Below are 27019 nucleotides of genomic sequence, written 5' to 3' on the forward strand. Positions count from 1 at the left end.
AGCCTTTTCCATATTTTTCTCTCTTCTATTTGTTCGCCCACTCCTTGCTACGCCAGTGCCACTGGGGGCCGAATAAGCCCTGGAGGCTTGTAATATAACAATGATACATCAATTACAATAAGAGTAATGTCATCGATATTAACCTAAGAGGTATAAAAGCGACATAAAATAACGGATATGGAAATAAATAAAGTAAATTGTCAAACAACCAAGAAAGGTTGACTAAGGTTTTCCAGGAAACGTCATCAACTGTAAAATTCAAACACAGATTATCTTGATGTGACCAAGCGTTCGCTCTGATTGGTTGTTACCACAGCATTTAGCAAGGAAGCAAGTTGCAATTAGAACACAGTATAGCAGCCAAAAACCAGTCTAGCAGCCATCCCGACAGCAATCGTTTTCAGCTTAAGAACCAGCACAGCGTCAAGTAGGGTATTTCAGTAGGAAATATAGCTCAAGTGATTCGACCTAAAGATTTAATTCTCATAAATTTAGTTAACTTCATTCATTTTGACACAAAATATCTTACCTGACCATTCACTCGTGATTAGATTTTTGTTATTTAGCGTCGCTTTTCTTCCACCACTTTTGGCTAATCGCGACGGTGAGGATGATAAATTGCTGAAGGGAAAGTCGCAAAGAACCAGGTCTGGACTCGAACTGAAGCTACTGTACCATTTAGTCTTGAATGTACAGTCACCGGCAAAATAAATGACACCCCAAGATTCTGAGATACCCGCTTCCCCGCATGTCGTTATGTGTGTTGCCTAATCTACGGCGATGAGTGAATTGTAATAGCAATTTTTCAATGGCAATTTCTACCACCCCCGTGGAGTTAGGCAACACACGCAACGCCATACAGGGAAGCGGGTATTTCAGAATCTTGGGGTGTCATTAATATTGCCGGTGATTGTACACTGAATTTGCATTCATCGCAGAACGCCATGGGTTTCGCTTATCGCACAAGACTCTAGCGACCTTCGTGTTTTCTGACATAAGCGCGGAATAGCTTCATTGTTAGTTTAGGCTTGTTAGATTTAGTTCTCTTTGCATGCATACATTGCAAATGTATTATTATTGCTAATAGAACTAAACCTAACAAGCATAAACTAACAACGAAGGTTTAGCCTAACAATGAAAGAATTCTGCGCTGACGTCAGAGAACACGAAGGTTGCTAGAGTCTTGTGCGATGAGTGAGAACCTATCGCTATTGTTAGGGGTGGTACCGAGAAGAGGGAAGTAGGGATTGACGATATCGGAAATTCGATATCGCGATATATCGTCAAGAAAATATCGTCTCAGACGATACGATACGATATTTTTTTCTGTATTGTGATATCAGCGATATATCGTTTCCACGATATATATTGCCAAATATTGTGACGATATGTCGCTGGCACGATATATATCGCTAAAATATCGTGACTATATTCCCAACACGATATATATCGCCAAATATTGTAACGATATATCGCCGACACGATATATATCGCGAAATATCATGACGATATATCGTCGACACGATATATATAGCCAAAATATCCTGATGATATATCACCGACACGATATATATCGCCTCTAACGACATATCGTCTAGTTGATATCGCCTGGACGATAGTTTTTCAATATCGCGATATATTGTCTGGACGATATATCGATCAACACTAGGAAGTCTCGGTCTCGATTCGCGAGGCGAGAACGAGACCAACCACTTCGGGAGGAGGGGAGGCGAGAGGGAAAAACTCACTTGAAGCGATGCGAACATATCGGTATGGCCAATGCACACATGTCTCTACAGCAATATAGACGGTATTGCGTGTACTCTTTACGCGAATTACACAATCTACATACAAAAAAAGGTTGCGTTGCCTGGAAGTCCTTGGGGGGCCTTCCCACTGATCCAGTTTCCCCCTTGCAACATCTTTGACCTAATGATTATGTTCCGTGCTTGGTGTCTGTTACATACGATGAAACTTGCAGTCCATAAATAATCTAGCGCCACAATTACGACCGAAAATATAAGTGTTAATCGGCCTCTTTCTCTCAAGTTGTAAATTGCTGTAGAAGATTAAATGTAGCATTTTTAGGTTTGCAAGGACAGGACCGTAAAAAGAAATTAAAGATGGTGAAATATGTTGACACGGATCTCTGCGACCACTGGGGATTTCTATGTGCTGAACGTACATTTTTGAGAGTTTTGAGAGTTTCGAGTTTTCGGTTTTTAACCCACCCTGTCCCAATCTTCCGTGATGCATCAGAAAAAAATACATGTGCCTTTTAATGAAATATGTTGTTTTCCGGCTCAATCTTCATTATGCAAACATTTTGTTCGGCTCAGAGGTGTTAACTAGGGTCGTGTCCGAATCCGCTTTCCTGTGCGGTCGAAGGTGTCCGAATCGAAAATTTCCGAGTAGCTAAGTTCCTACTTTCAGGTTCGTTTTCCTAGAACTGTCGCCCGACGCAGGCGATCTACACGGGTCTATTGTCATGTCACAGTTGGGTCATTCCATGTCAAATCAACAAATGGTCTGAACCTTGACATCTCCAAAATTGATAGTTTTTGGTACAGCGGTAGTACCAAACTAAATATATTTTCACATTACTTATAGTCCAAAAATTATAAAATAGATTAATATGAAGACTTCAATATTAACCACTCAGCTTATGGTTATGGTTTTAACATGGAAATCAACAAATTTAGCAAATTTTACAAAAAAAAAGTAATTTGCAAAAAACCTATTGCCATCCCATTATGAAATTTTGCACACAAATTATCAGTTTATGTCTTCAAAACACTTTTCTTTTTTTAAAAAAATTAAAAGGGTTGTATTCGAGATTAAAAAAAAAAATACACAATTCAAATAGCAGTCATGTTACAATTCAAATTAAAGCCCATTAAAATCAGAAGACAATGACACCAATTTGAGCTTTATAGGTATAATAGATTTTGATCTACAGCTGTTTAATAATTTCAAAATGTAGCCAAAATTGTGATTTTTGCTATTTGGAAAGCCAATAACTCAAAAACTAAGAGCCACAAAAATCATACATTTGGCAGTTTTGGGCCTCTTGATAGATAGATACAATGAATGAACAAAAAATGTTAAAAATCTGAATCCTAAAAGTTCAAAAATATACTTATATTGGTTGATTTGACATGGGATGACTCAGCTTCACTTAGACCTTCCACTCTTTAGTTGTTAGTGTTGTAGGGTTATTCCAAACCAAATGATTCAATAGGGGTTGCATGACCTTTTAGAAAATTTTAATTTTTAGTACATGTATCTAGATATCAAAATAAATGTTTAAGATAATTTCCTGCCCTAGGTTCTCCTGCGGCGGCCAATTTTCCAAAATGGGGCATGGCTTGTTTTGCTCATGAAGCAGTTTGCAGACACCTTAATATCTAAAAAAAACAACATTAGAGCTAGAGACCTGAAACGAAATTCATTTCTTAGCTAATGAAGATATTTGGGTATGTTTGCTCAAAATTGAATCCTAAATATGGAAATTATGATGGAAATTTGGTAACAATACTTAAGAAATTGGATATTTAAGCAATATTTATTAAATAAAAGGGGTTAGTCTGAGGCTTGAAATATGGTATGCACCAAAATGTGCCACGAACAAGAGGCTTTTTGATGAAAAATTAGAATTCATTTCAGCGAAAAAAAGTTTCGTAAAAGATTTTATCACAGAATTTGCTTTCAGCCCCAAAAGTTCCATCACAGAAATACTAATCCTCACCAACGGAACGTGGCGTCTTGACAGCTATCGGTCGGGATTGAGAGCAGGACGTGTGGGAAAGTGTCAAGTTTAGATGCTGGCTTTTGGTTTTTGGCTCCTTTGCAAACGGAAAGTTTGACGAAAACTGTAACCTTCCCCAGGGCGACTGAAGCAGTGGGTTCAGGAAACGAGGTCAAGGCCTCCCAAAGTAGTGAAGAAAGTGACGTTAACTGTATATAGCCACATCGTCCTCCCCCCAAACACGTTTTCTGATGTGTGACTATGGAAGGTCACGTGTTCTAAAGAGTCATTCGCTCCTTGAATAGTTGTTGCTTCACCACGCTCCCTATGAACTTAGATTGGTTGGTTGGTTGATTTGGTGGTTTAAATTCACTTTGTTCAAACTAAGGCTAATCGGTACTAGACCTACAGTATAAAGTAGGATCCGAACCACTATGGGCCTCCACCAGGTATCGAACCCGGGACCCCTTGATTACAAGGCGAACACGCTACCACTGCGCCATTGGGGAGGCCCTTATGAACTTAGAAACTGTAATATACACGAGAAATTCGGAAATTTTTCAGTTGTAAAAGCTGATAATAAAAATATCATAAAGAGTGTGCCGAAGGGAGGCCAATGAACTGCAAAAACCCGATACCCCTGGTGTCGTAGAGCGCTGTGCTATTCACTGCGCCACGGGGGCCGGCTTGAGGTGGGTTAAGAACGTTTCTTTGTGAAAGCACCTTCTACAATTTCATCTAAACATTAAAGAGACAAAAAGGTACAAAGAAATAATAGATTCATTGATTTGGTGTTTTAAGTCCACTTTATGCACATTAAGGCTAATGAGGACTGGACCTACAGTTTAAAGTGGGATCTGAACCACTACGTTCCTTCACCGGGAATCGAACCCGGAACCTCTTGATTACAAGGTGACGTCGATACCGAATCAGAGAATAAGACATAAGAAATAAGAGAAATGCATATGTCAGTGTCGTGTGTGTGTGTTTGTGTTAATTAAAATTATTATTAATATTATTATGGTTTCTTTAAAATTCAGATCTTAGGACAATCCAAAGCACCATTTCTGTTTTAGTTATTACCAGAGTCTCCCCGATAGCGTAGTGGTAACGACATCGTCTTGTAATCAAGGGGATCCTGGTTCCATACACAGTAGAGCCACATAGTGTTTCGGATCGTGCTTTAAACTGTAGGTCCAATCCCGATTAGCCTGTCTGCATAAAGTGGGCTTAAAACTTAAATCAAATTTATTAAGGGCTACAAACTTTTTTGTTCGCTGTTACCAAATGTGTTTTTATAATTCATACAAATCTGTTTTTCCTGTGTATATTGTCCCTTCAATAATTTCATCACTCATTCCCATCGTCGCGATTAGCCAAAAGTGGTAGAAAACCGATGTTGAATAACAAATGAAATCAAGCCAAGGAACGCTCATTATGAGTCGACCACTCAACGCGGCACGAGCCCCCTTCCCCGCACCAACCCCCGCCACACAGAGTACGCACACAATGAAATTCCGACAGATATGTAGCTGGAAGAACTTGGCCTACATCCTACAAAGGCGGACAAAATAAATTCAAATGGTACCGAAATGTTTCGAGGCAGCAAACGAGCACAGTTAGGTTTCCACCACGAGGTCCCTGGCCATACCCTTCATTCCAACCTGTACACCGACCTGGTAAAGTTCAAAGTGAAACTGCATAGCGAATTATGTGTGTCAAGTGTGTCCTGATCGGGTTGAATGTGGTCGTTTGGGCTACTGCAGATTCAAATACAACCAGAGGTAACAATTTCTTATTTATTTTACTAAATATTGGTGATGCACGATATGCAAGATATAGTCTAATTTTAAAAATACTAGACCGAGGTCTCGGGAAGAGATCGAGAAAACGAATTGGAAGAATTACTTTTGCATATTTATAAATTTTATGTCTTTAGTCACTGGCGTACGCAGGATATTTTTTCGGGAGGAGCTGGAATTCTGTAGCTGCTTTCAGTGGCACCAACTTATATGGGCCCGAGCCCACTCAGTTTTATTATTATTATTTGTTAATGTTATAGATTTGCTTATTGAAATCAGGGAATGACATTTAAAATAGTAAGGATGCATTATTGATGTGAATGGAAGGGGGAGGATGTATGAGATTTTTGTTTCTTAAACTTACAACAACCCAATGTTTTGCGAAAGTTGGCACCCCTGGCTGCATTGTAGAGACCGGCACGCATAATAAGATATTTCGTATATTGAGAACTTTCCAGTCTCAAAAATGGCAAATGGGAGTCATTTTAAGGGGAGTTTGCATGTACCATTCTGCTTTTTCGAAGTTCTTCAGTGCTCTTTTTTGAAAATGTTTGATTTTCTCAACATTTCGGAGGCAGCTATAGCCCCATCAGCCCATCCGCTGCGGACACCAGTGTCCTTAGTGTGAATAAATTTCAAAAAGCTAGCTTCATATGTGCAAGGTTTTTTATTTCTTTTTCTCACGTTCGGCACATATGTAAGTGTATATCAAAACTTGCCACGAGTTTAAGTCCACTTTATGCGCAGATAGGTTAATCGGTACTGGATCTGCAATTTAAGATGGTATCCTAACCGTAAGTGCGTGAAGTGCGCGGTCGCTCGGGTGTGTGCGCATTTTGTGCTATTTTACTGCCGATCGGTGACCGAGTGCGTTAAGTGGTGGACTTTCAATCTCTTTGTGCACTAAAATTCTAGACTTAGTAGTTAGTTTTAGTCATCTCAAAGTTTATCAAATTTTGGGATAGTTCCACTTTATCTTAGAGGGTTCGAGCCCGGAACTTATTTATTACAAGGTGACAACGTTATTACCACGCCATCGGGGACTTCCTTTTGGACATCTCTGCAGAGATCTTTGTTTAACTTTAGAATAAGTGGGGAGAGAGCTTCTTTAGACGTCAGAGAGAGAGAGAGAGGAGATGTATTGTCTCATATGACTCGATGGGACGACCCCCCTTAATCCGCCCATGATGTTGTATTAATTATAATTAATGTCCGTTGCAGATCTGGGACCTATAATGAGCAAAGGAGAGAATGAGAAACTCCTAACCTTGCAGGAAGAGAAGCCGGACGCCGGGTTTTTCATCTACACCCGCTCGAACCCGGAGGATGGACAGCGAATCACCTACAGGCGACCGGAGTCCATATCAAACTCCAACTACAACCCGAGGGTTCCCACCAAGGTCATAATCCATGGGTTTACAGGTAGCATCTTCGAGACGGGGCCTACGCAGAATCGGAGGGCATTCCTCAAACTCGTAAGTAAACAGAGGCTCTACTTGCAACTACAAATGGCAAAATAATCTGCCATCCGCAATGTTGTAGTGCGGAAGGCCACTTAGCTTGTTCAATACCTTTTGCCTCGTAAGCTATAACTCGTTTATTGAGTGAGGGAAGTTTATGATTTTACTTTCAAATGTAAGTTTGGAATGTCCTCTTTTAAGGGGTAACATCACTCTTCGATGTAGTTCCCACCAGCGTCGATACCTTCCGCCATCGGTGCACTAGTTCAGAGAAAATGAGGTAGGCTAACGTTTGTCAGATGACGAGGGACCAGTGGCGTAAATATCAACCCCGCAACACCCGCGGCAAGGTGGGGCGCACGAGCTTTTGGGGCGCAGTAAGAATGATAAATTAAGAGAGACGGATAGTTCACAAAAGTTTTCCTTTCGGCGTTAAAACATATTTTCAACGAACTTAACTTGACCAATCTAGCAAAAGAATTTGCTTCCTTGAAAAGCGCAGAGGACTGGTAATGGACATTTAATAATATCGTAATTTTTTTTACAGATTGTCTGTTGTCTTGACCTTTCATACCAGCTTTCACATTGATTGAAATTACATGTCTGTGTATTCATATTTGTACACACTTAACATAAATATAGGCGTGAATTAATATTTTAGAAAAGAAATACATTTTTTTAAACGAGATGGGAAGGCAGAGCGTGTTAGTTACGCTACTGCGAGGGACCCACCTGGAACACACTTTTTTGATTCACTGTTCCAAGCGGCATGCACAGAATATCTAAGATTTCCACGAATCAGTTCATCAACACGCGTTACCACTTCTCGAGTGGATGCAGAGACTGCGGTGCTTGTCTGTAAAGTGGTCGTGGCTGGGTTGTCACTGTGTACAGTCCCCACTCCCCACTAACGTCAACGCATGATTCCCCATATAGGCTACGGCATGCATCCGACGATGGATTTCGATCTTTCGCAGCGGCGAGAAATTGAATCACAGCACGCTGCTTGAATTGTACTTCCACGTATTGTTGTTGATTTGGTGTTTTAAGTCCACTTTATGCACAGTAAGGCTAATCGGGACTGGACCTACAGTTTAAAGTGGGATCCGAACCACTTGTGCCTCCACCGGGTATCGAACCCGGGACCCCTTGATTACAAGGCGACGACGCTACCACTGCGCCATCAGGGAGGCCCGTACTTCCACGTAGTCCGACATCTTTCAAGCTACTGCTCCGACGTCAGTGGCATTTGCAGAAACAGAAAACATCCTCTCAGAGCAGACATTCCAAATTTTTATTTAAATGTAAAATCATAAACTTTCCTCACTCAATAAATATTTGGAATGTCTGCTCTGAGAGGATGTTTTCTGTTTCTCCAAATGTTAAGAACATTACTACTAGCTGTAGTAAAAACAAAAACAGTAGCAGAAATGGAAGAAGATGAAAAAGAAGAAAGGAAATATAAGCTAAACTTAAGGAAAGTTGTCTGCTCTCGTGTGGTGTAGTTCCTGCACAATAGAAAACCTTATTATGGCTAAAAAAAAGAAGTTTGCGTTGTTGCACTTTTTTTTGAAGTTCTGATTCAAGTCCACTTTCTGCAGTTTAAAGTGTGATTACAAGGCGACGGCGTTACCACTATGCAATCGGGGAAGCCCGAGTTGCACTTGTTGTTCACCTCCGGAAGCAGTGAATCTGAATTGGAAAATGAAGAAGAATGGATGGATGAAATTTTGCAGTAGCGACAGAAAATTCCACACTTAAGGGGTTAAGAAATTCAGGCACTTACCTTCTGGTAGTTCAAGGGATTGCACGTTCCGATACTTCGGCCTGGGGTCTTCCTCAAGTCAAGCTCTAAAAATAGAAAGAAAGAAAATATCATATGTCGGGGATGATTTAAAATCTAATTATTCATGTAACAACGTCTGAGCAAATTAATGATTTATTTCGATTTGTATGTAAATTTCTTTAATGTACTTAACTTACAGCAAAAAGTGTTTACAGGTATGTTAATATAGTCACGGACACTTCTGGCTTACAATTATTCCATTGGAAGTTGATGGGGTTGTTACAACCCAGAAGTGTCCGTTACTATACGTGTGTGAATACTATTTTACATGGTAATAGTTCTTGACCACTAACTGGCTATGAAATCGCAAGCAATTAGTTTTGAAACTTCGTCGCGAGAAGCTGGACTATGTTCTTAAGAACTAGTAGCGTCGCTTTTCTGTCAAGTTTGACTAATCGCGAAGATGAGGAGGAGTGATGACAGAATGGAATTGATGAATGTGGTGGAATTTTTTAATGTGTTGACTGTGTTCAGAGAAACTTTCATTTCTACTACAAAATGATCCAAAAATGGACAACAGTAAACTTTCTGCTATTAGTGTATACGATTTCACAAGTCACCCTACTGAGTATTGATACTTTTCTGTCCATCTTGTGTCAAACAATTTTAGAACGTTACAGAACTTTCCTAGCTAACTTGCGCTGCATTTTTTACAATTGATTGATTTATTTGTGTTATTTTACTTCCCTTTTTGTGCCACTTTTCGCTAATTTCCGAAGATCGGGATGAGTGATGACATGTTGAAATTGATGAATGGACACCCACAAACGCCCATGCCCATTTTGGGTTTCGAACCCGGGACCCACGATGTGCTAACCACGGGAGGCTGTTCCTTTGAGAAGACTCGAGGGAAAAAAATTATAACTGATTTGACAGTCTCAATATCGCAGAAATTCCACAGAAATGGGCAATAGTCAGGGTTAAAATATGTGCTGAACAATGTACAAAAATTGCTTGTGGACAATTCTCTGAGATTATCTATCTATTTCACCCCCTTAATTCTACCATCCATTACATGAGCACCATCATATTCTTCACCAACTATTTTTTTCAAATCCACACCCACTGAACCCAGAGAGAGTGAAAGTACTAATAGCTGAAGCTAACCCAATAGGGAGAGTTGAGAAATTTCAAATTATCAAAAAATTAGAACCTCAGGAATACTTAAGTTTTGAATGGTTAGAAACCATATCGGGAACTTCTAATTCAATTATAATGTTCGCGCTATAAGTTCACAAGCAGCTGCTTCGGGAAGAAATTACATGTGGCATTATAGAATTGTGAAATACCAGGAGTTTTGTGAGTATTTTCCAGAGAAATTCGGAACACATTTGAAGGAAATTGAAGACACTTGGTTTGCATTCCCATCTGGTGTGTGGAATTAATTTATTTTCCATCTGTATCCCGTTCTATACGCTTGTAATTTATGAGAACAAAATAAGTCTGAAGAAATTTTTAAGAGAAAGTCTCTGCGCATAGCGGATAGAACAGGTAATCTGGTAATTTTCCTGAACCAAAGGGGGGGGGGGCGGAGGGTTCGACCCGTTGAACCCACCCTCCCTTAAATACGCCCTTGAACGTTTAATTCTAGTCCTTTGTTAGCCTTGATCCACAGATTCCCAAAACAAGAGTGAAGTTTTAAAAAAAAATTGCGATCGTCTCACAGAGAACTGAATAAATATTTTTTTCTTCTGGTGCATGCTTTCAGGGCGATTACAATGTTCTGATGGTGGACTGGAGCAGAGAGGCGTCAGGTACCTATTACAGAGCGGTGCAAGCTACGGAGTACTTTGGACGCCAAATAGCAAGGATTGTGGAGCTCATGATACAGCTGGGAGCCTCGGGGAAAGACTTCCATATGGTTGGTCTCAGCCTTGGAGCTCACATGGCTGGTTTCGCCGGAAAAGCACTCGGAAATGTCGACATTAAGATCGGGCGCATTACAGGTAAGCATTAGCGTACTAGGATTTTTTCGGAAGAGGCTGGAATTGGCCAGGTGAAATCAACCAATGAAGAGGCACTTTCCAACCTCACATATTTTGATTCATTTGAAATTTGGAATACTAAGATAGCCACTTGAGGTAGGAAAATATGCAAAGTTGTAGATCCATATCTTTTGTATTTCCGAAATTACAGTGTTGCAAACTGTCAGACTTTGACCTTTTTTCAACATCTTGTTAACTTTAAATTGCAATATTTCGACAATCAGGCCACCTATAGAAGTGATTTAGACGGCGTTGGAAAGGTCTTGGAGAGCTCTTTCACACGAAATATAGCATGGCTATGTAAAAAGTAAAAAAAAAAAAGTAAAGTGCTCTCCAGTGCTTTGCACCAACCCATGATGGCGTATAGGGGGTGTGGAGTTAGGGCCACACGCTTTCTTGATCACGGCCGAAGGTAGGGGTGATGTGATCAGCACCATGCACCTGACCGCCTTTACCCCCCAGAGTTTCCTCCAGGTACCTGCTTTATACGACGCTGGGTGGGCGCCGGAGCCGCTTCAATAGGTGGGAAAAATTACGGTTCTCTCCCGCCGGGGATCGAACGCAGGTCTCTCGCATGGTAGTCAGACGCCCTAAAGACAAAAACAATTGAAGGTGGTCTTTTAAATTATTTTTGAAAAAAAATTGTAGTATGTCATACATACGCTATTATCCAATAACTGTACAGAATTTTAAAACATTGCTAGCCTCATTGCTAGCCGAAAATGCCACGTGATTGTCCCGGAATACTGTATACAATCGCACTACCGCACAGTACTGGGTAAATTAAGAATTGATAACGATAATTACAGTTAAAGCAAACACGTAAAAAACGTGACGTGAGTTGCCGGTAGTTTGTTACCGCATTACCATACAAGTAACTTTTGTCAAACGTCTGAGTATATTTACTTGTGACTTTTTTTTTAAAGTTACTCTAATCTGAGGAAATATTATCTAACACGTTTATATTATCCAGTCTGTACCTAGCAATTTGCAGGTAAGATTATCAGTGACATTTCGTGATCAACTTTAGAATGCAGCTTCCACCTCAGTTTGCGCGTACCTGTCTTACTATTGAAATTTTAATGAGAAATGAAACTCTACTCTGTTCCAGGAGTCTGTGGAGCAAGCGAACGAAAACAAGTCATCTGCACAAGTAGTGACTCGAGACTTCGACTGATGGACCCGTGCGGGAAAGGGGTTTGATGGAGGGAGAAACGCGACTGCAGCAGAACGTACTAATTCGCTCAGCCCACGCACTTTCTTCCCTTGTCTACTGTTATGTGCGACTTTGTTCCAGACTCCTTGGAGAGACTGAAGTGCACTGTTTATATAATAACATGGCACTTACTTTATCCCAAATGCATTTACTTGTGATAAATTATTTTAAAATGTTACTTAAAATCTGAATAAATATTTTCCAATACATTTCTATTAGATATTCTGTACTTAGAAATCTGCACGTAAGATTGAGAGTGACATCTTGTGATAAATTTGAGAAACATACATTATCTTTCAGTTAGAGTATACTGTTGTTACTATTGCAATGATAATGGGACCATGTTCTGTATAGAACTGTCACTAATATTTATATAATTATTACACTTCCTCATTCGTTGTTGCACGAATCAACACATTATGAAAACGACATTGAGTGTGAGAGTTTCATTTGTATCCAGGTCTGGATCCGGCCGGATTCATGTTCCAGAGATTACCGGATTTAGTTCCGTTCGCCGGGTTGGCCAAGACTGACGCCGAGTACGTCGAGGTGATCCACACGTCAGCAGGCTCCATCCTGTATGGGAGGGTTGGCATCGCTTACCCGATCGGTCACGTGGACTACTACGTCAATGGCGGAGATCAGCAGCCAGGTTGCTTCGACGGGGCGGATCTTCTGTTGCTGGTATTCAACATCAGTAAGTACTTTTATGTAAGAGTCGAGCCGCCCAAATGAAGGTGAACTCTTGTATTATCATCGTTGTTAAAATCAGGTCCTGCAGTGCCTGTATCACTCAATGTATTGGTCTTGAAGCCATTGGGCGGAGCTTATGGTCTGCGTAAAATGGTAGCATCTACTTCAACTGACAGAAGAACAGCGCATCGCGTGTTGTTAGGCTGCAACTGCGAACTTTCGTGCGCGTGTGATTATCTGGGGATTTGAATGCTGAAGGGTATTTTGTTAGGTGTAAAACCTAGAAATGAGTATGTAGTTAACTACCACTCAATGTAATACGTTTAAACTCGTAATTAGTGGAGATTTTTGCGTGATTTTTCGTATGTGGCTTGACGGATCCACCTATGTGGATTTCTCTTAGATTATGTTCTTCTTCATTTGGCTCGCAAATTGCTTTCTGATCAAGAGTAGAATGTAAGGTCATGTGTACAGTTTCCATTATTAAAATTAGTTAAGTGTGTTCTTGTAATATTTATGTGCAGTGAACGTTGTTGTACATGCTGAACAGGTCATCATTGCTTCCCAATTTGCATTCACACAAAATTATACGATTCTTTATGGCGTCTTAGGAATGTTGTGGTCTGACTCTAAGACTATAGTCACGTGACCCGGCGAAAGTTTGAAGTATTCAGCTCTCGCATTTCCCTGCTCTCCATAGCTTCTATAGTAAGTTTCAGCACAATCCCTAGCTTCGATCTGGCTCCAGAGTGCTCTGCGTAGGGCCAACTTCAATTATGGTCACCCAGTATGTCAGGAAAATGTTAGTATGGTCTGTGCACATGCTGAATCACATTGACTTCGTGCGGTCGTGAAGTGGATTCGTCCAAACAAGTCCAGCGAGCAGCTACTCAACTTCTGTTGGCAGAAGGTGTCAGTGAAGCCAAAATTTATCGTCGTTGAAGGATGTGTTATGAGGCTCTGCTGTTGCACGACAACGCATGGCCGCATATGGCAGGACTGTGCCAAGATTTTCTACGGCGCTTCCGCTGGGAGGTCATCGACCACGCTCCCTATAGCCCCAACTGAAGACGAGAGAAGAGGTGCGCTCTCGAAATGTAGTGCCAGACAGCCCAGTAAATTTTGGCGCCCACCATTTCTCTGTCGCATATTCTGACTTTGTTGTCTCAGAAAAGTTTTGAATGGCGCCCTAGGCTTCAGCCCTCCTAGTCTACCCCTCGCTACGGACCTGGTGTTAGATTAAGTAGAGAGTGTTACGCTTAGAAGGATCGACAAATAAATGCTTGCCGTTTAAAAACAGAGGAAGATATTGTTATGATTTTCATTTTACAAAATACAGAAACTATCACACGTGTTTGCGCATGCGCGCCAATGTGTAATGCGGAAACAAGCCTGGCACTATTCAGTGGAGCGACAGACACGTGACGCGACTGTAAGAATGTGGACGTTTAGATGTATTCCGGGCAACTCATGGCGCGCACATCGAGTTTTATTGACCATCTTCCTAAACTCGGAGGGTTTTTGCATCAAGGTGTGTTAATAAATCATTATTTGCACCTCAAATTGTCAATTTTTTCTCGATCCTCTAAGCGGAACACGCTGTATAGTTAAGACTAGAAAATGGATAATGTAAAATTAACATTACATGCAAATATCTCTAAGATATCGATATTTCCCTCCAGTGAGAAATTCATCAAAGAGACTCTGCAGTCACCGAAGGTCATGGGATCTCTACATCGAAACGTTAACCACCAACTGCGACTTCGTGGGGTTCCCTTGTCCGGACGTGAGCAACTTCGAGCGGGATTTCGTGCACGGGGACTGCTTCTCGTGCAAACACGATTCCTGCGGATACATGGGACACACTCCCGAGTTTTCACCTGGTCGTGGATCTATGTACTTTGTCACACGACCCAGAAGACCCTACTGCGGTAAGTGAGCCCTTAAGTAACACTGATCATGTTCTTTATTAAAAGTACATAATGTCAGTTCAAACAAATAATTTGTATTGAATTCCTTCTGTTGAAAAAGCAGGGGCGCCAACGTTTGAGAAGCATTCATATTATTATAACTACGTACAGTCACCGGCAATAAAAATGGGACACCTAGATCCTGAAATACTCACTTCCCTGCAAGGCGTTATGTGTGTTGCCTAACTCTACGGAGCAAGTGGATTTTACTAGCAAATTTTCAATGGTAACGTCTACCACCGCCGTAGAGTTAGGCAAAACTGGTTTTGCCCACGAGACGAGACACGAGACAGGTAAAACTTTTTAAAATTCGAGACGAGACGGCTCGTGAAAAGTCTCGTCTCGAAAAAAATACAAACAAAATAACTAACTAACTAACTCTCTAGCCTTCTTAAACCCGAAGGTTCATGGCTGCAGCAACACAGGCCTTCCATCTGTCCCTATCTTGAGCAAGATCTATATACTCTTTTGCATCCCTACCGATTTCCTTGAGGCCCATCTCAACGTTGTCCCTCCATCTTCGTCTTGGCCTTCCTACAGGTCTCTTACCATCTGGTTTCCCAACAAGAATCCTGTAAAGTCCTCTTTCCTCTCCCATTCGTGCCACATGGCCTGCCCAACTAAGTCTTCTTGATTTCATTATTCTAATAATATCTGGACATGAATACAAATTATGTAGTTCTAAATTATGTAACCTTCTCCACTCACCTGTCTCCTCATCCCTCTTAGCTCCAAATATTTTCCTAAGGATTTTATTTTCAAATACTCTCAATTTATGTTCCTCTTTCAATGTAAGGGACCAAGTTTACACCCATATAATACTACAGGTAAAATTTCTGTTTTGTATATTTTAACTTTTAGTTTCTTAGATATTAAACGAGAAGACAAAAGTTTATGATGACAGAAGTAACATGCATTTCCTGAATTAAGCCTACTTTTTATTTCCTCTTTAATATAATTTTCATTTGTTAATATTACTCCCAAGTATTTGAATTTGGAAACTGGTTCAAACAAGTTGTTATCAATAATTAGGTTTTGATTATTACCTAACACTTGGTTTCGGCCTGTAAGCATATATTTAGTTTTCTCTTTGTTAACTTCCAAACCTATCTCTTTAGCAGTTTTGAAAAATATTTTAGCATTATTCTTAATTGTATTCACATCATCCCCCAGTAAGTCTACATCATCTGCATATGCTAACAACTGAGTCACACCATTTAATTTTAGTCCTTCTTTAGTTTCTTTTACCTTCCTTACAGCATATTCTAGGGCAAAATTAAAGAGCAATGGAGATAATGCATCTCCTTGTTTTAACCCATCATGAATTGTAAATTTGTCAGACATATTATTACCCACACGAATTTTACTTTCTGTTTCACTGGTGCATATTTTTATCATCCTAACAAGCTTCTTAGGTATTCCAAACTCTACTAATATATTATATAATTTATCTCTTTTGACCGAATCATATGCTTTTTTGAAATCAATGAATAGCTGATGGAAATTTTGATTATATTCCCACTTTTTTTCAAGTGTCTGTCTAATGTGAAAAATTTGATCTGTAGTTGATCTGTTACGTTTAAATCCACATTGATAATCACCCATAATTTCATTAGCATATGGGGTTAGTCTTGTTAAAATAATGTTAGACAATATTTTGTATGTTGTTGAGAGTAGAGAATTCCACGGTAATTATTGCAGTTCATTTTATCACCTTTTTTAAACACAGGAACAATTATGGATTCTTTCCACTGTTGAGGGATTTCTTCTTTATTCCATATTAAACAAATTAATTTATGAATTTGACATATTAATGAATTTCCACCATATTTAATTAACTCAGCTGGTATTAAATCAATGTCAGGTGCTTTGTTATTCTTTAGCCTTTTAATAGCATCTTTAACTTCCGTCAAGTTAGGTTCTGGAACTAAAGGTTCTGCTGTGTGGACTTCATTTACTTCTGATTTATCTCCTACATGGACATTTAAAAGGTCATTAAAGTAGTTCTTCCATCTATTTAGAATATCGCTTGGGTCAGCTAGAAAATCACCGTCTTTATCTTTTATCAAGTTTACTTTAGGTTGCCACCCCTTTCTAAATTCTTTTACACCTTTATATAAATCTCGGATATTTTTATTTTTGCTGTTTGTTTCAATTTCGTTAATTTTGCTTTTCAAGTAATCTCTTTTTTTACTTCTAAACGTGCGGTTAAATTCTCGCTTTATTCTATTATAATTGCTTAGATTTGTATCATCAGAGTTATTTAACCACCTAAGTCTAGCCTGATTTCTTATTTCTATTAGATTATGACATTCATTATCAAACCATGGCTTACTTTTTCTCGGTTTATGGTATCCTATACTTTCTTTAGCTGCTGATTCTATTGCATTACGTATGTGCTCCCAATTCTTATTTACGTCTGTTTCATTTATATTTTCATCATCATTTAAATCCTGCAAAACATCAAATCTATTTGACAGTTTAATTTGGTAATCTTTCTTAATTCTTTCATCAACAAACTTTCCTGTATCAAATTTTATAACTTTTAGATTTTGTTGCTTATGTTTTATCACTGAGAGTCTTTCTCTCAATTTAGCAATTACTAAATAATGGTCACTGGCACAGTCAGCACCTCTATGTGTACGAACGTCAATTATACTAGTATGCCTTCTCTTATTAATGAAAATATGATCTATCTGATTATGAGTTTTACCATCTGGAGAAGACCAGGTATATTTATGGATATCTTTATGTTTAAAAGTGGTACTTTTCACAATTAAATTCTTTGAAGTTGCAAAAGTAATCAATCTTATACCATTATCATTACTTAATTCATGAAGACTTTCTTTACCAATCGTGGGTTTAAATGTCTCTTCTTTGCCAATCTGTGCATTACAGTCACCTAACAGAATTTTCATATCATACTGAGAAAATTTATCAAAGACCTGTTCTAACTCTGTATAAAAATCATCTTTAGTATTATCATCTTTATCTTCCGTTGGTGCATGTATGTTTATTAAAATAATTTTACACCACCTACCCTGTAAAACTGCATATGATATCCTATCATTAATAAATTCTACTGTTTTAAGAGCCGAGATAATTCTATTATTTATGAAAAAGCCTGTTCCAAAATTATGATTTTCAGTACCACCATAGAAAAAAGTATAATTTTTAGTTTTACAATTCCCTTCTCCTGGCCACCTAACTTCCTGGACAGCTAGTACATCTAATTTATACTTAACTATCTCATTAACTGTACACTGAAATGCCCCAAGCCGGTAAAGGCTCAGAACATTCCAGGTGCCTAATTTAATATCCTTATTCCTAATGAAGATCTTATCCTTAGTCCAGGGACCTCCCAAAGTAGTCCCCACCCGGAGATCCGAACGGGGGACTATTTTACCTCCGGAATATTTTACCTTGGGAACATCCATGGCCTTATGTTTCTGTTTCTTGACATGTCTTTTTACAGTGCAGAGTTGTCAGCTCTACGCCTAACCCCCAATATGAATGGAGGAACTACTACACAAGACAAACACAAACATATTAGACAGCACAAAAAAAAAAGTGTAAATTTTTTATTACTTTCTAACGTGTTCTACAAATATGTATTGCTTATTGCGAAAGTTTTGTGTCCTACATTTTGGCTTAAAGTCCTACATTTTGGGACATTATGTCCTACATTTCCCATATAGCGATCTGGTGACACTAGGAAGGAGGGAGTGGAGGGTATGTCTGAATTGCATAAGGTGAGGGTGGTATTGGGTGATCAGAGCAGGAGGGTTAGTATTGGATTATTAATAATTTTGTTTTGGAAACCCAAATCAGCGTCTATTATATCAAAAAAGGGCTATCCTATTTAGATTTTATAGTCTTCCCAAATCCAGTATTCTATATTACTTCCATTTCTCAATGTATTCAAGCTTAGTAAGTTTATGTTGTAATAGTACTCCAGATAGAAGTACTTTATTAAAATACCCATTCGGATATCTATGTGTAAAAACATTGTGAGAGAGAACTATTCTCGATAATTTCTTTGAATGGAAAATTTATGAAGAATATTTGTAAAACTAACGAAGAAAATTGCGGGCTTTGTTTGCTTTTCCATAGTAACGAAATTTATACTTGTTTATCCTTAAAAAAGCTTAAATGTATTTAACGCCCTTAAAGTAAAAACTGCGGCTATAACGAGTAAACTACAGTTTCATGAGACATACAATAGTTGTTATCGTCACAACACGATTTACCCACACAAGGAACAAGGGATATTCCACATAAAATCGTGCCATGTAAGGAACGGACCAAAAGCAATTTTTGCAGTCGTCTCAAACCTCCCATCCTGTTTGTACTATTTACCCATCCCAACCCCCTCAATGTCAGTAACCCTTTCCTTCTAAGTATCTTTCACCATATAACTTTTTAGTAAACATTCTGTTTGTTTAAACATGAAATTCTCAGCAGAGGGAAAATTCCGTGCCTTCTAAATATTTGGCGAATCGGGAATTCCCCTTTCGCCGAAAATTTTACTTGGGTGGGAAATCTGATATAATGCGCCTCTGGGTCGTTCTGCGAAACTGGATTCCGCAAAACGGGAAGACACGGAAACTAAGGATGGGGGTGAGAGAACACCTGAATCCTGTGAGTAGATGTAATGAATTTCGCCTGTCGCGTGTTGTTTGTCGCATAGGTCAGACCGAAGTAAGAAGTGACCAGACCAACAACCTATGTCACTTTGAAACGAATCTCAGTAATAAATACAACCTTCCGAACCAAAGTAGCACGAAGAGCTGCACTTGTCGCTGGGAAAAGATATTTTCTATCACTGCCCATATCAACATCTCATTTCTAATTAATTTTTTTCATCGGTTAAACATTATCTTATTTCTCCATATTTCTAGATGTTCAAACATTTCTTCGATTCGAGTTATTTCTGTAAGATTCTCCCTCGCAAAACCTAATTCGCCACACGATGCCCGTAACGAAAGAAATAGGTTAGGCACAGGGAGATCCCTAGCCGTGTCTGTCAAGCGCAGGTCCGACATATTGTTGACCGCCATATTGAATTCAACGCAAAAATTTCAAAGGAAGTGGATGATAACCAGGATAACTCCTTTACATTTTGTAGGGGGTGTTAAGGGACATTTGACTCGTCATAGTTCATATAATGGGGCTTTTATCAGTCACATAGTTACACATATTATTTTGTATCTTTTGATCCCATTGCAGTCCCAGAATGATTTTTTGATGTTTTAGAGTATGGCATGAGGCACCAAATATATTTTTTCAAGATTTTTGGTGATGACATGTTTTAAGATATTAAAGGTCAAAGGCCAAGGTCACGTGATAAAATTACATTTTTATCCAAAGGTAGGCTTGTTATATATATCACTGGAAAGCTTGTTCAATTCCCTGTACAATAAGCTTTATTTGAACGTCCTAGGCGAAATAAGGGCGGAGTTACAGCACATTTAGTATAGCTAAGCTGGCTCAAAAAGGGCAATTTATGCTAACTTTGACCTAATTTAACAATTACAAGACGCACGAAACTAAAAATTTTCATAGTTACTAAGTTCCATTCATAGTTTCAACTCCCCAAATTTCATGAAAATCTTGATGCAAGGGGCAAGAAGCGACGCCTGCCGTTTACAAATGAACCCTCAGTAATAAATATAACCTTCAGAAACGAAGCGACAAGACGAACCGCACGTGTCGCTTGGCGCCTGGTTGTGTCGCTCGGACTTGGCCGTTCTCGTATAGTGCATCGTGTCGCCTCTGTCCGTTGGCAGCGCATGCGTGGGGAATGCCTGCTTATAGACTAAAGGAGTTTGTGTCGCTTGTCGCTTGTGTGAAAAACCCTCGTGTCGCTTTGGGATTACACCAATCGAACGCAGGCTTGTGCCGCATCTCATGCCGCTACGGTGTACAATTCTGCTGTTGATGGGCTAGTTCCAAAGCAGCATGTGTCGGGTGCCGCTTCGGTATGAACTCTCCCTTACATGAACTTGAAACCGAAGCGATGCAAAATCGCATGTCGCTTGTTGCTTTGGTCTGAAAGCTCCCTTAGTGTACAATGGATGAAAGAGTGATTGAAGCCAGAAAAACAAAAGTAGATTTCATACTCTATTTAGCTATTGGCTATTAACAAACTTTATTTAAGCCGGCCTCCGTGGCAGAGTGGTTAGCACATCGCACTACGACGCCAGAGGTCCAGTGTTCGAATCCTGGTCTGGGCATGGATATTTGTGAATGTCCATTCATCAATTTCATCACATCATCACTCATCCTCATATTCGCAAATTAGCCAAAATTGGTACAAGAAGCGAAGTAAAATAAAGCAGTTCAATCAATCAATCAAACTTTATTTAAAATATTAATGTCCTCATGGTTAACGAACCTTATTTATTCTCACTACACAGTGAACAAAATATTTTAAGGATTTGCCCACTTTCGGGAATTACATTTTGTGATGTCTCCCACTTTTAACTTTGGTTGGCATGATATGCTGCAATACTTTTACGAGACGAGACAAAACGAGACGAGACGAGACGATACAGAACCATTCGAGACGAGACGCGAGAGGAGACAAACTAATATTGTCGAGGCGAGACGAGATAGACCAAAGTCTCGTCTCGTCTCGTGGGTAACACTAGGCAACACACACAACGCCTTGCAGGGAAGCAAGTATTCCAGGATTTGTGTGTCCCATATGTGTACGTACATATATGAGTATGTATAATATAGAATGTTAAAAATAACAAAATGGAGGTGTAAGAACGATTTTAAAATTATCTGGTTAATATAAGATGTAGGGGCTATGTTTCATTTACTGGTAGGTAACTTTCTTTACATTTTGAGAATGGTATTATTTTAAACAGAAAACACACAAACACACACACACACACACACACATGGCCTTCCCAATGATGGCGTAGTGGTCTCATTGTGGTCTTGTAATCAAGGGGTTCCGAGTTAATATTATTTATTGGTTCGAATCCCACCTTAAATTGTATGCCCAGACCTTATTAGACTGTCTGTTCATAAAGTGGAATTAAAAATTCGGAGGACACCCAAATGTCAACATCTTTTTCACGTGCCACATACAGACAGACAGCTTCGGGTATGGAAGGTTTTTTAAGTCTCCATCGGCAATTGGCAGTGTTACAGTGTTTCCATTATACAAGAAGTAATAACTGGCTGTAAACTAAGCTCAGAAGAAGGTTTTAACTGCTACAGGGATCATTTCGCGATTGAGGTAATGTTACATCAGCTACTTCTTGAGCTTGGCGATACTAGCCGGTTATTAAGAGCTGTAACATATTACTAACTTCAGTGAAGAACCTCTCTTTATCACCATGTGGCCTATTTTGAACGGATTGATGGATTACGTATCCAGGAAGTAATTTCGCATGTCCTGATGGAAAAATCTTCAAGCGAAACATTATAATTGATAAGCTCGTTTAGCCAGAGCTCTCAGACGAACAAAAGGTGTTTTCTTTCCCGAATACTGCAAACCGGCGTTCCAAGTTATTCTAGGTATCGGGGGTGTTACCCTCATTCTTTATATTTCACTCTCAATTTTAGTGTAGCGATGTGAGAAAACTGATAATAAGAAAGATATCTCGTTATCAGACACTGTTATAAAATGTAGTACTATAACGTGAATCGCAATTGGACCACCTCAACCAATCCAACAAGCTGGAAAATTTGTGTTCAGGACATCTCTGACAATCCTGGTCAAAATGTGGTGATGCACCATCTTGCTGGAAAACTTGAGAATTTTTTTTTTTTAGTTGGTCCATCATGTGAACGGCAGTGTATTTATGCATCAAGTACATTTCTTTTGGTTGGAGTATAAAGTTGTAAAGAATCTTTATGGACACACTGTATACGTGACTAATACATTATCATAGAATTGATATAATAGTCCCTGACACGGTGGAAAATCACTTTCCTTTCTACCATGGCACTTTCCGTTAATGCACACCTTTACACTTTAGTGTTGTAAAATACCGCAGAGAGTGTGAAACAAACTGAATAACACTCAGTGTGCAACATACCCTGTGGTCTAATATTTTGTTCATTATATTCTCAGGAGACCAATTTCAGGCTGTGGTCCTAATCTCCCGCAAGACAAAGAGAACAAGAGGGAATGTGACGTTGGAGATAACTGTTAATGACAGGTCCATATCCTTTTCGATGAATTCCAGGTGAGTTTATTTGGGCTTTTTCATATACGTATGTTAATTTAAACACGGCCATTGACGTGCAGTTTTACATGTAAAATTTAGAGTGAACGAGGTCTGTTATTAAACGGTTATTAAACTTAATATTCCTACAGTTTTTCTTTAAAAAAATAATTTAGTTGTAGACAGGAGTTAAGACCGCGAATGAATTAATACATTTTAGAATATTTCTGAATGATTGTTGTGAAGTTTTGTTTCCATGACTTTCATTGGTGTTTATTAACTGACATTCTTCTGTAATGACTACTCCTGTCGCTTGTAGTCCATTCGAATATTTCTAACTGATGATTTGGAGTTTATTGTTGTGAAGTTTCATTTTCCTGACTTACATTAGTGCTGGTTGGTTAATTTAAATTCTTATTGCAGTTTGAGTTCTGCGACTTGATTGGAGTCAGTCTGGGTTGAATTTGTGGTCCTTACAAGGACCAAATGACCAGAAATGTTCATTTCAAATCGACCTCGTCCTCCCAAACCCCACCCTCACGACTTACCCAAGCCTTGGGAGCTTCGCCATCCCTCACCCTCACGAGTGACGTCTGCCCTCATGGGGTAGCTCTCTGGATGGTGAATACCTCTGCGAGTGACTCGTCGGATGAGTCATTAGAATTTCACATTCACTGTCAATTTCTATGTAGTGGCATAGCACACACATGGATGTATGCAATTTGAAGGGGCAAGAATGAGCCTCACTAAAATGCGAACTGCAAAAAGAGATTTTTTTTTCTAATATCACGAATAAGTCTCTTTCTATAGCGCCAAAATCTATCCAGAACTTGGGTCAGTAATACAGTTAGCGACGCTGGTGACATCTAGTGTTCGCAAAGTAAAACGCTTCTAACTTGACAGTGTTAAGCCGAAATATATGGATGGAAACTCAGGTTTTACTACTGTACTTTCTTGTCTTGATGCAGATCGAACGATACGATAGAAGGCGACCAGATGTTATCTCGAGTTGTGTCGGCCGAGCATGGGATTCTACACAAGCACGTGGATCCAAAAGAAATAATCGCCATCCTCACATTTAGACCGCGACTGACCATGCAGCTGCTGGGTCGGAATCACATCTACTTCAAGACAGCCATCATCACGGATCAAACGGGATACAGGTACAGTCATAGGCAGAAGTAAGTTTTAAAGGTCAAAAAGGTAAAGCACATTTCAACAAGCCATGGAGGCTCATAGAGGGTGTGAAAGTAAGAGACTCGACACATTCACGATTTCGGCCATTGCGGAGGTGAGGTGATATCAGCACTACACTCCGGCTGCTTTTAAGCCAGTTCCTCAAAAGTAGCCCTCTCCGTACCCATTTAACTAGGGGCTGCGTGATGCCCAAGTAAATTGAGGATTAGTAATAGAAGAAGGGAACTCCCAAGCAAAGCTCCTTAGATATAAACCTAACATACATCACAAATATGCAATAATATACCATGTACAGGGTGTACACAAGACCATATCGGAGTTATAAGTAGTTCGTATGTCTGTGCAAGTCAACGCACGTATTTGTAGCTTAAATGTAATGATTTATTTTTCTGGCAACATTGAAGAGCTGTTTCCTCTTCCCGCCGCGTGAAAGCGCCAGTGTTCAAGATGGCGGCTCTTCAGCAGAAATATTTTTGTGTACAGAAGTTTGCGAAATGTAATTTTGCCGTTACAGTTCAGGGACGTTTAGATGTGAATTTGGAAGTGATCCCCCATCGGGACTATAGAGACGCGGGACTGTATAGGCTGTTGAATCCATACACCGGAGATGCTGACCAGAAAATGGGAAGAACTCGGCTACCTGTTGGATTTGTGCCGTGTAACAAAAGATGCCCACATGAAGCACTTGTAATATGTGTGGAGTGCGTGTAGTAGGTGTTGCGTAAACTTGTGGACTTACTCTTCCATGTAATGTGTGGTTTATTGCTGTGTACCGCAGAAAAGAGAAATTACACAAATTTAAAACTCAGTTATTATTTTGTGTACACGTTGTATATTACCGACTAACGATAAGTACCAAATATTTTTATTTGCTGCCAAGCTAGTCCGTACAGTCGAAAACAAAAATGGGGCCTACAATAGTAAACAAAGTTGGATTCTTCCTACGTTATTTGACATTACAATTAATGAACAAAATGTGTGTAATGGACCATTTACACGAGGCCAATTGTGAAGACATTCCACTAAGACATTCCACTGGCGCCGAAAACTTTGAAACCATTCTGATTTAGTGGAGTGGCTTGAGACAATGGCTGGAGACATTCCATTCACATGGATTGCCTGTATTCACACGATGTCAATGTTGGATTGGCTTAGTGGAATGTCTTCACAATTGGCCTCGTGTAAATGGTCCATTAATGTAAGTGGCCTCAGCTGCTTATTAGAACATCACAAGTTCAAAACTCAAGACCAGTGAAAATTAAAGCATTTATTCACACATTTAATATTCTGTTCTCCTACATTTGGCATAAATTCTTAGATATACGTAGCGACATCTATTAGAGAACATTATAAGTACGATAAATTGAATGTACAACAATTGAAACTCGTCTCTGTTTTTCATGTATTTTTTACAGTTGGCACTACTGTGGAAATGACGTCTCTGAAGACAGGGAGAAACCATTTGATCGCCATCTTGGATTTCAGGTCTATTTGCGCCCTTGCTAATCTACCACCGACGTCTATAGTCATGCACAATTTGTTCTATACTTGTACGCACATATGTATATAAATAAAGCTAACTTATTACTAATTGTTACTACATTATATCCATCATGGCTAGCATAGCATTTCCTTACAAGGGAAACATTTTTATGTATTTCAAACTTTGATAAATTTGAATCACGAGTTATAATGGACATAAATTAGTCATTGCGTTTTATAACGGATATGCCATTGGCGTAGCTTGGTGGAGCAAGAGGGAGCACTCATCCCTTCCAATTTTCAAGTTTATAAAAACTTGCAAGTTAAGGATATTATTCTAAACGCCTGCGACCTAAGGCTTCCCCCCTCCCCCTTTGCTTACAAAGTTAGGCCTCAATTTATGCTGCTAATTTAGAGTTAGTTTAAGCTACTGCGTCTTCATGAGTATTTTACAAGCATATTTGCTTTAATTCACGTGGATACAATATCATCTAATAAAATAATAATACATAATAACCCATGGCGCAACAGGCCGTGAAGGCCATGGGCCTAACTACCGACTGCCGGCCTCACTCTTACCTGCTGAGGGGGAAATCGTCCGAAAAGTTACGGGGTGACGTGTTGTCAACACGACGAACCCCAGTCGTCGTTGTAGAATCAGCAGAATTACACATTTTATAAAAACACAGAAAGTAGAATTTAGAAACGAATAAACTTAGTTATGGATAAACTGCCTACGGAGAGGAGCCGTGGTAGCTCAGTCGTGTCGGCCTGCTTGTCGGAGTGGTCAGTGCAGTGCGCTACGAAGCCAGGTGTCCCGGTTCGAATCCTGGCTACGATGTTTGTGTCTGTCCGTAATGAGAAACCGTGCGAGAGACACGGGTTCGATCTTCGGTGGGGGAGAACCGAGATTTTTTCCACCTGTTCAAGCGGCTCCGGCGTCCACACAGCGTCGTATAAAGTGGATACCTCGAGGAAACTCTGGGGAGTAAAGGTGGCCAGGGGCGTGGTGCTGATCACATCACCCTCATCTTCGGCCATGATCAAGAAAGTGTGGGGCCCTAACTCCACACTCCCTATACGCCTTCATGGCGTTGTGCATAGCACAGGGGAGCATTTTACAAACTGCCTACTAATATTTTTACCGTTGGCTGTACCTACACGTCACCTGGTGTCAAAGTGCAGACAACTAGACTGGGTTACAATTGCTGCACGTAAAGTGCACAAGAGAGAGAAAAAAGGTTCTGCCCTTACGTCATCTGGTAATCTTATGCCATTTAACTACACTTTACAAGTACGTTAATTATATGTATATAACCGAATTGAAAGTTACTTGCGTAAACGTTGTAAAAAGTAATATGTAGGAATGGGTTCAGTGCACTTATGCCATGCGCTTCTGTAGCTTTGTTTCCCAAACTAATGCAACGATGG

At 39.6% G+C, this 27019-nt stretch overlaps 1 protein-coding gene across 1 annotated transcript; it reads left to right on the plus strand.

Moving 5' to 3' along the window:
• Positions 1-5459: 5459 nt before the first annotated feature.
• Positions 5460-22934, plus strand: LOC145983816 (pancreatic lipase-related protein 2-like). The gene is made up of 6 exons (XM_083116862.1): positions 5460-5532; positions 6772-7025; positions 10565-10802; positions 12518-12754; positions 14433-14681; positions 22816-22934. The coding sequence occupies exons 1-6, from the start codon at positions 5460-5462 to the stop codon at positions 22932-22934; spliced, it is 1170 nt and encodes a 389-aa protein (XP_082972988.1).
• The last annotated feature ends 4085 nt before the right edge of the window (positions 22935-27019 follow it).

This window comes from Lepisma saccharinum, chromosome 1 (genome assembly GCF_977018435.1).
Source record: "Lepisma saccharinum chromosome 1, izLepSacc3.1, whole genome shotgun sequence".
NCBI classification, from domain to species: Eukaryota; Metazoa; Arthropoda; class Insecta; order Zygentoma; family Lepismatidae; genus Lepisma; species Lepisma saccharinum.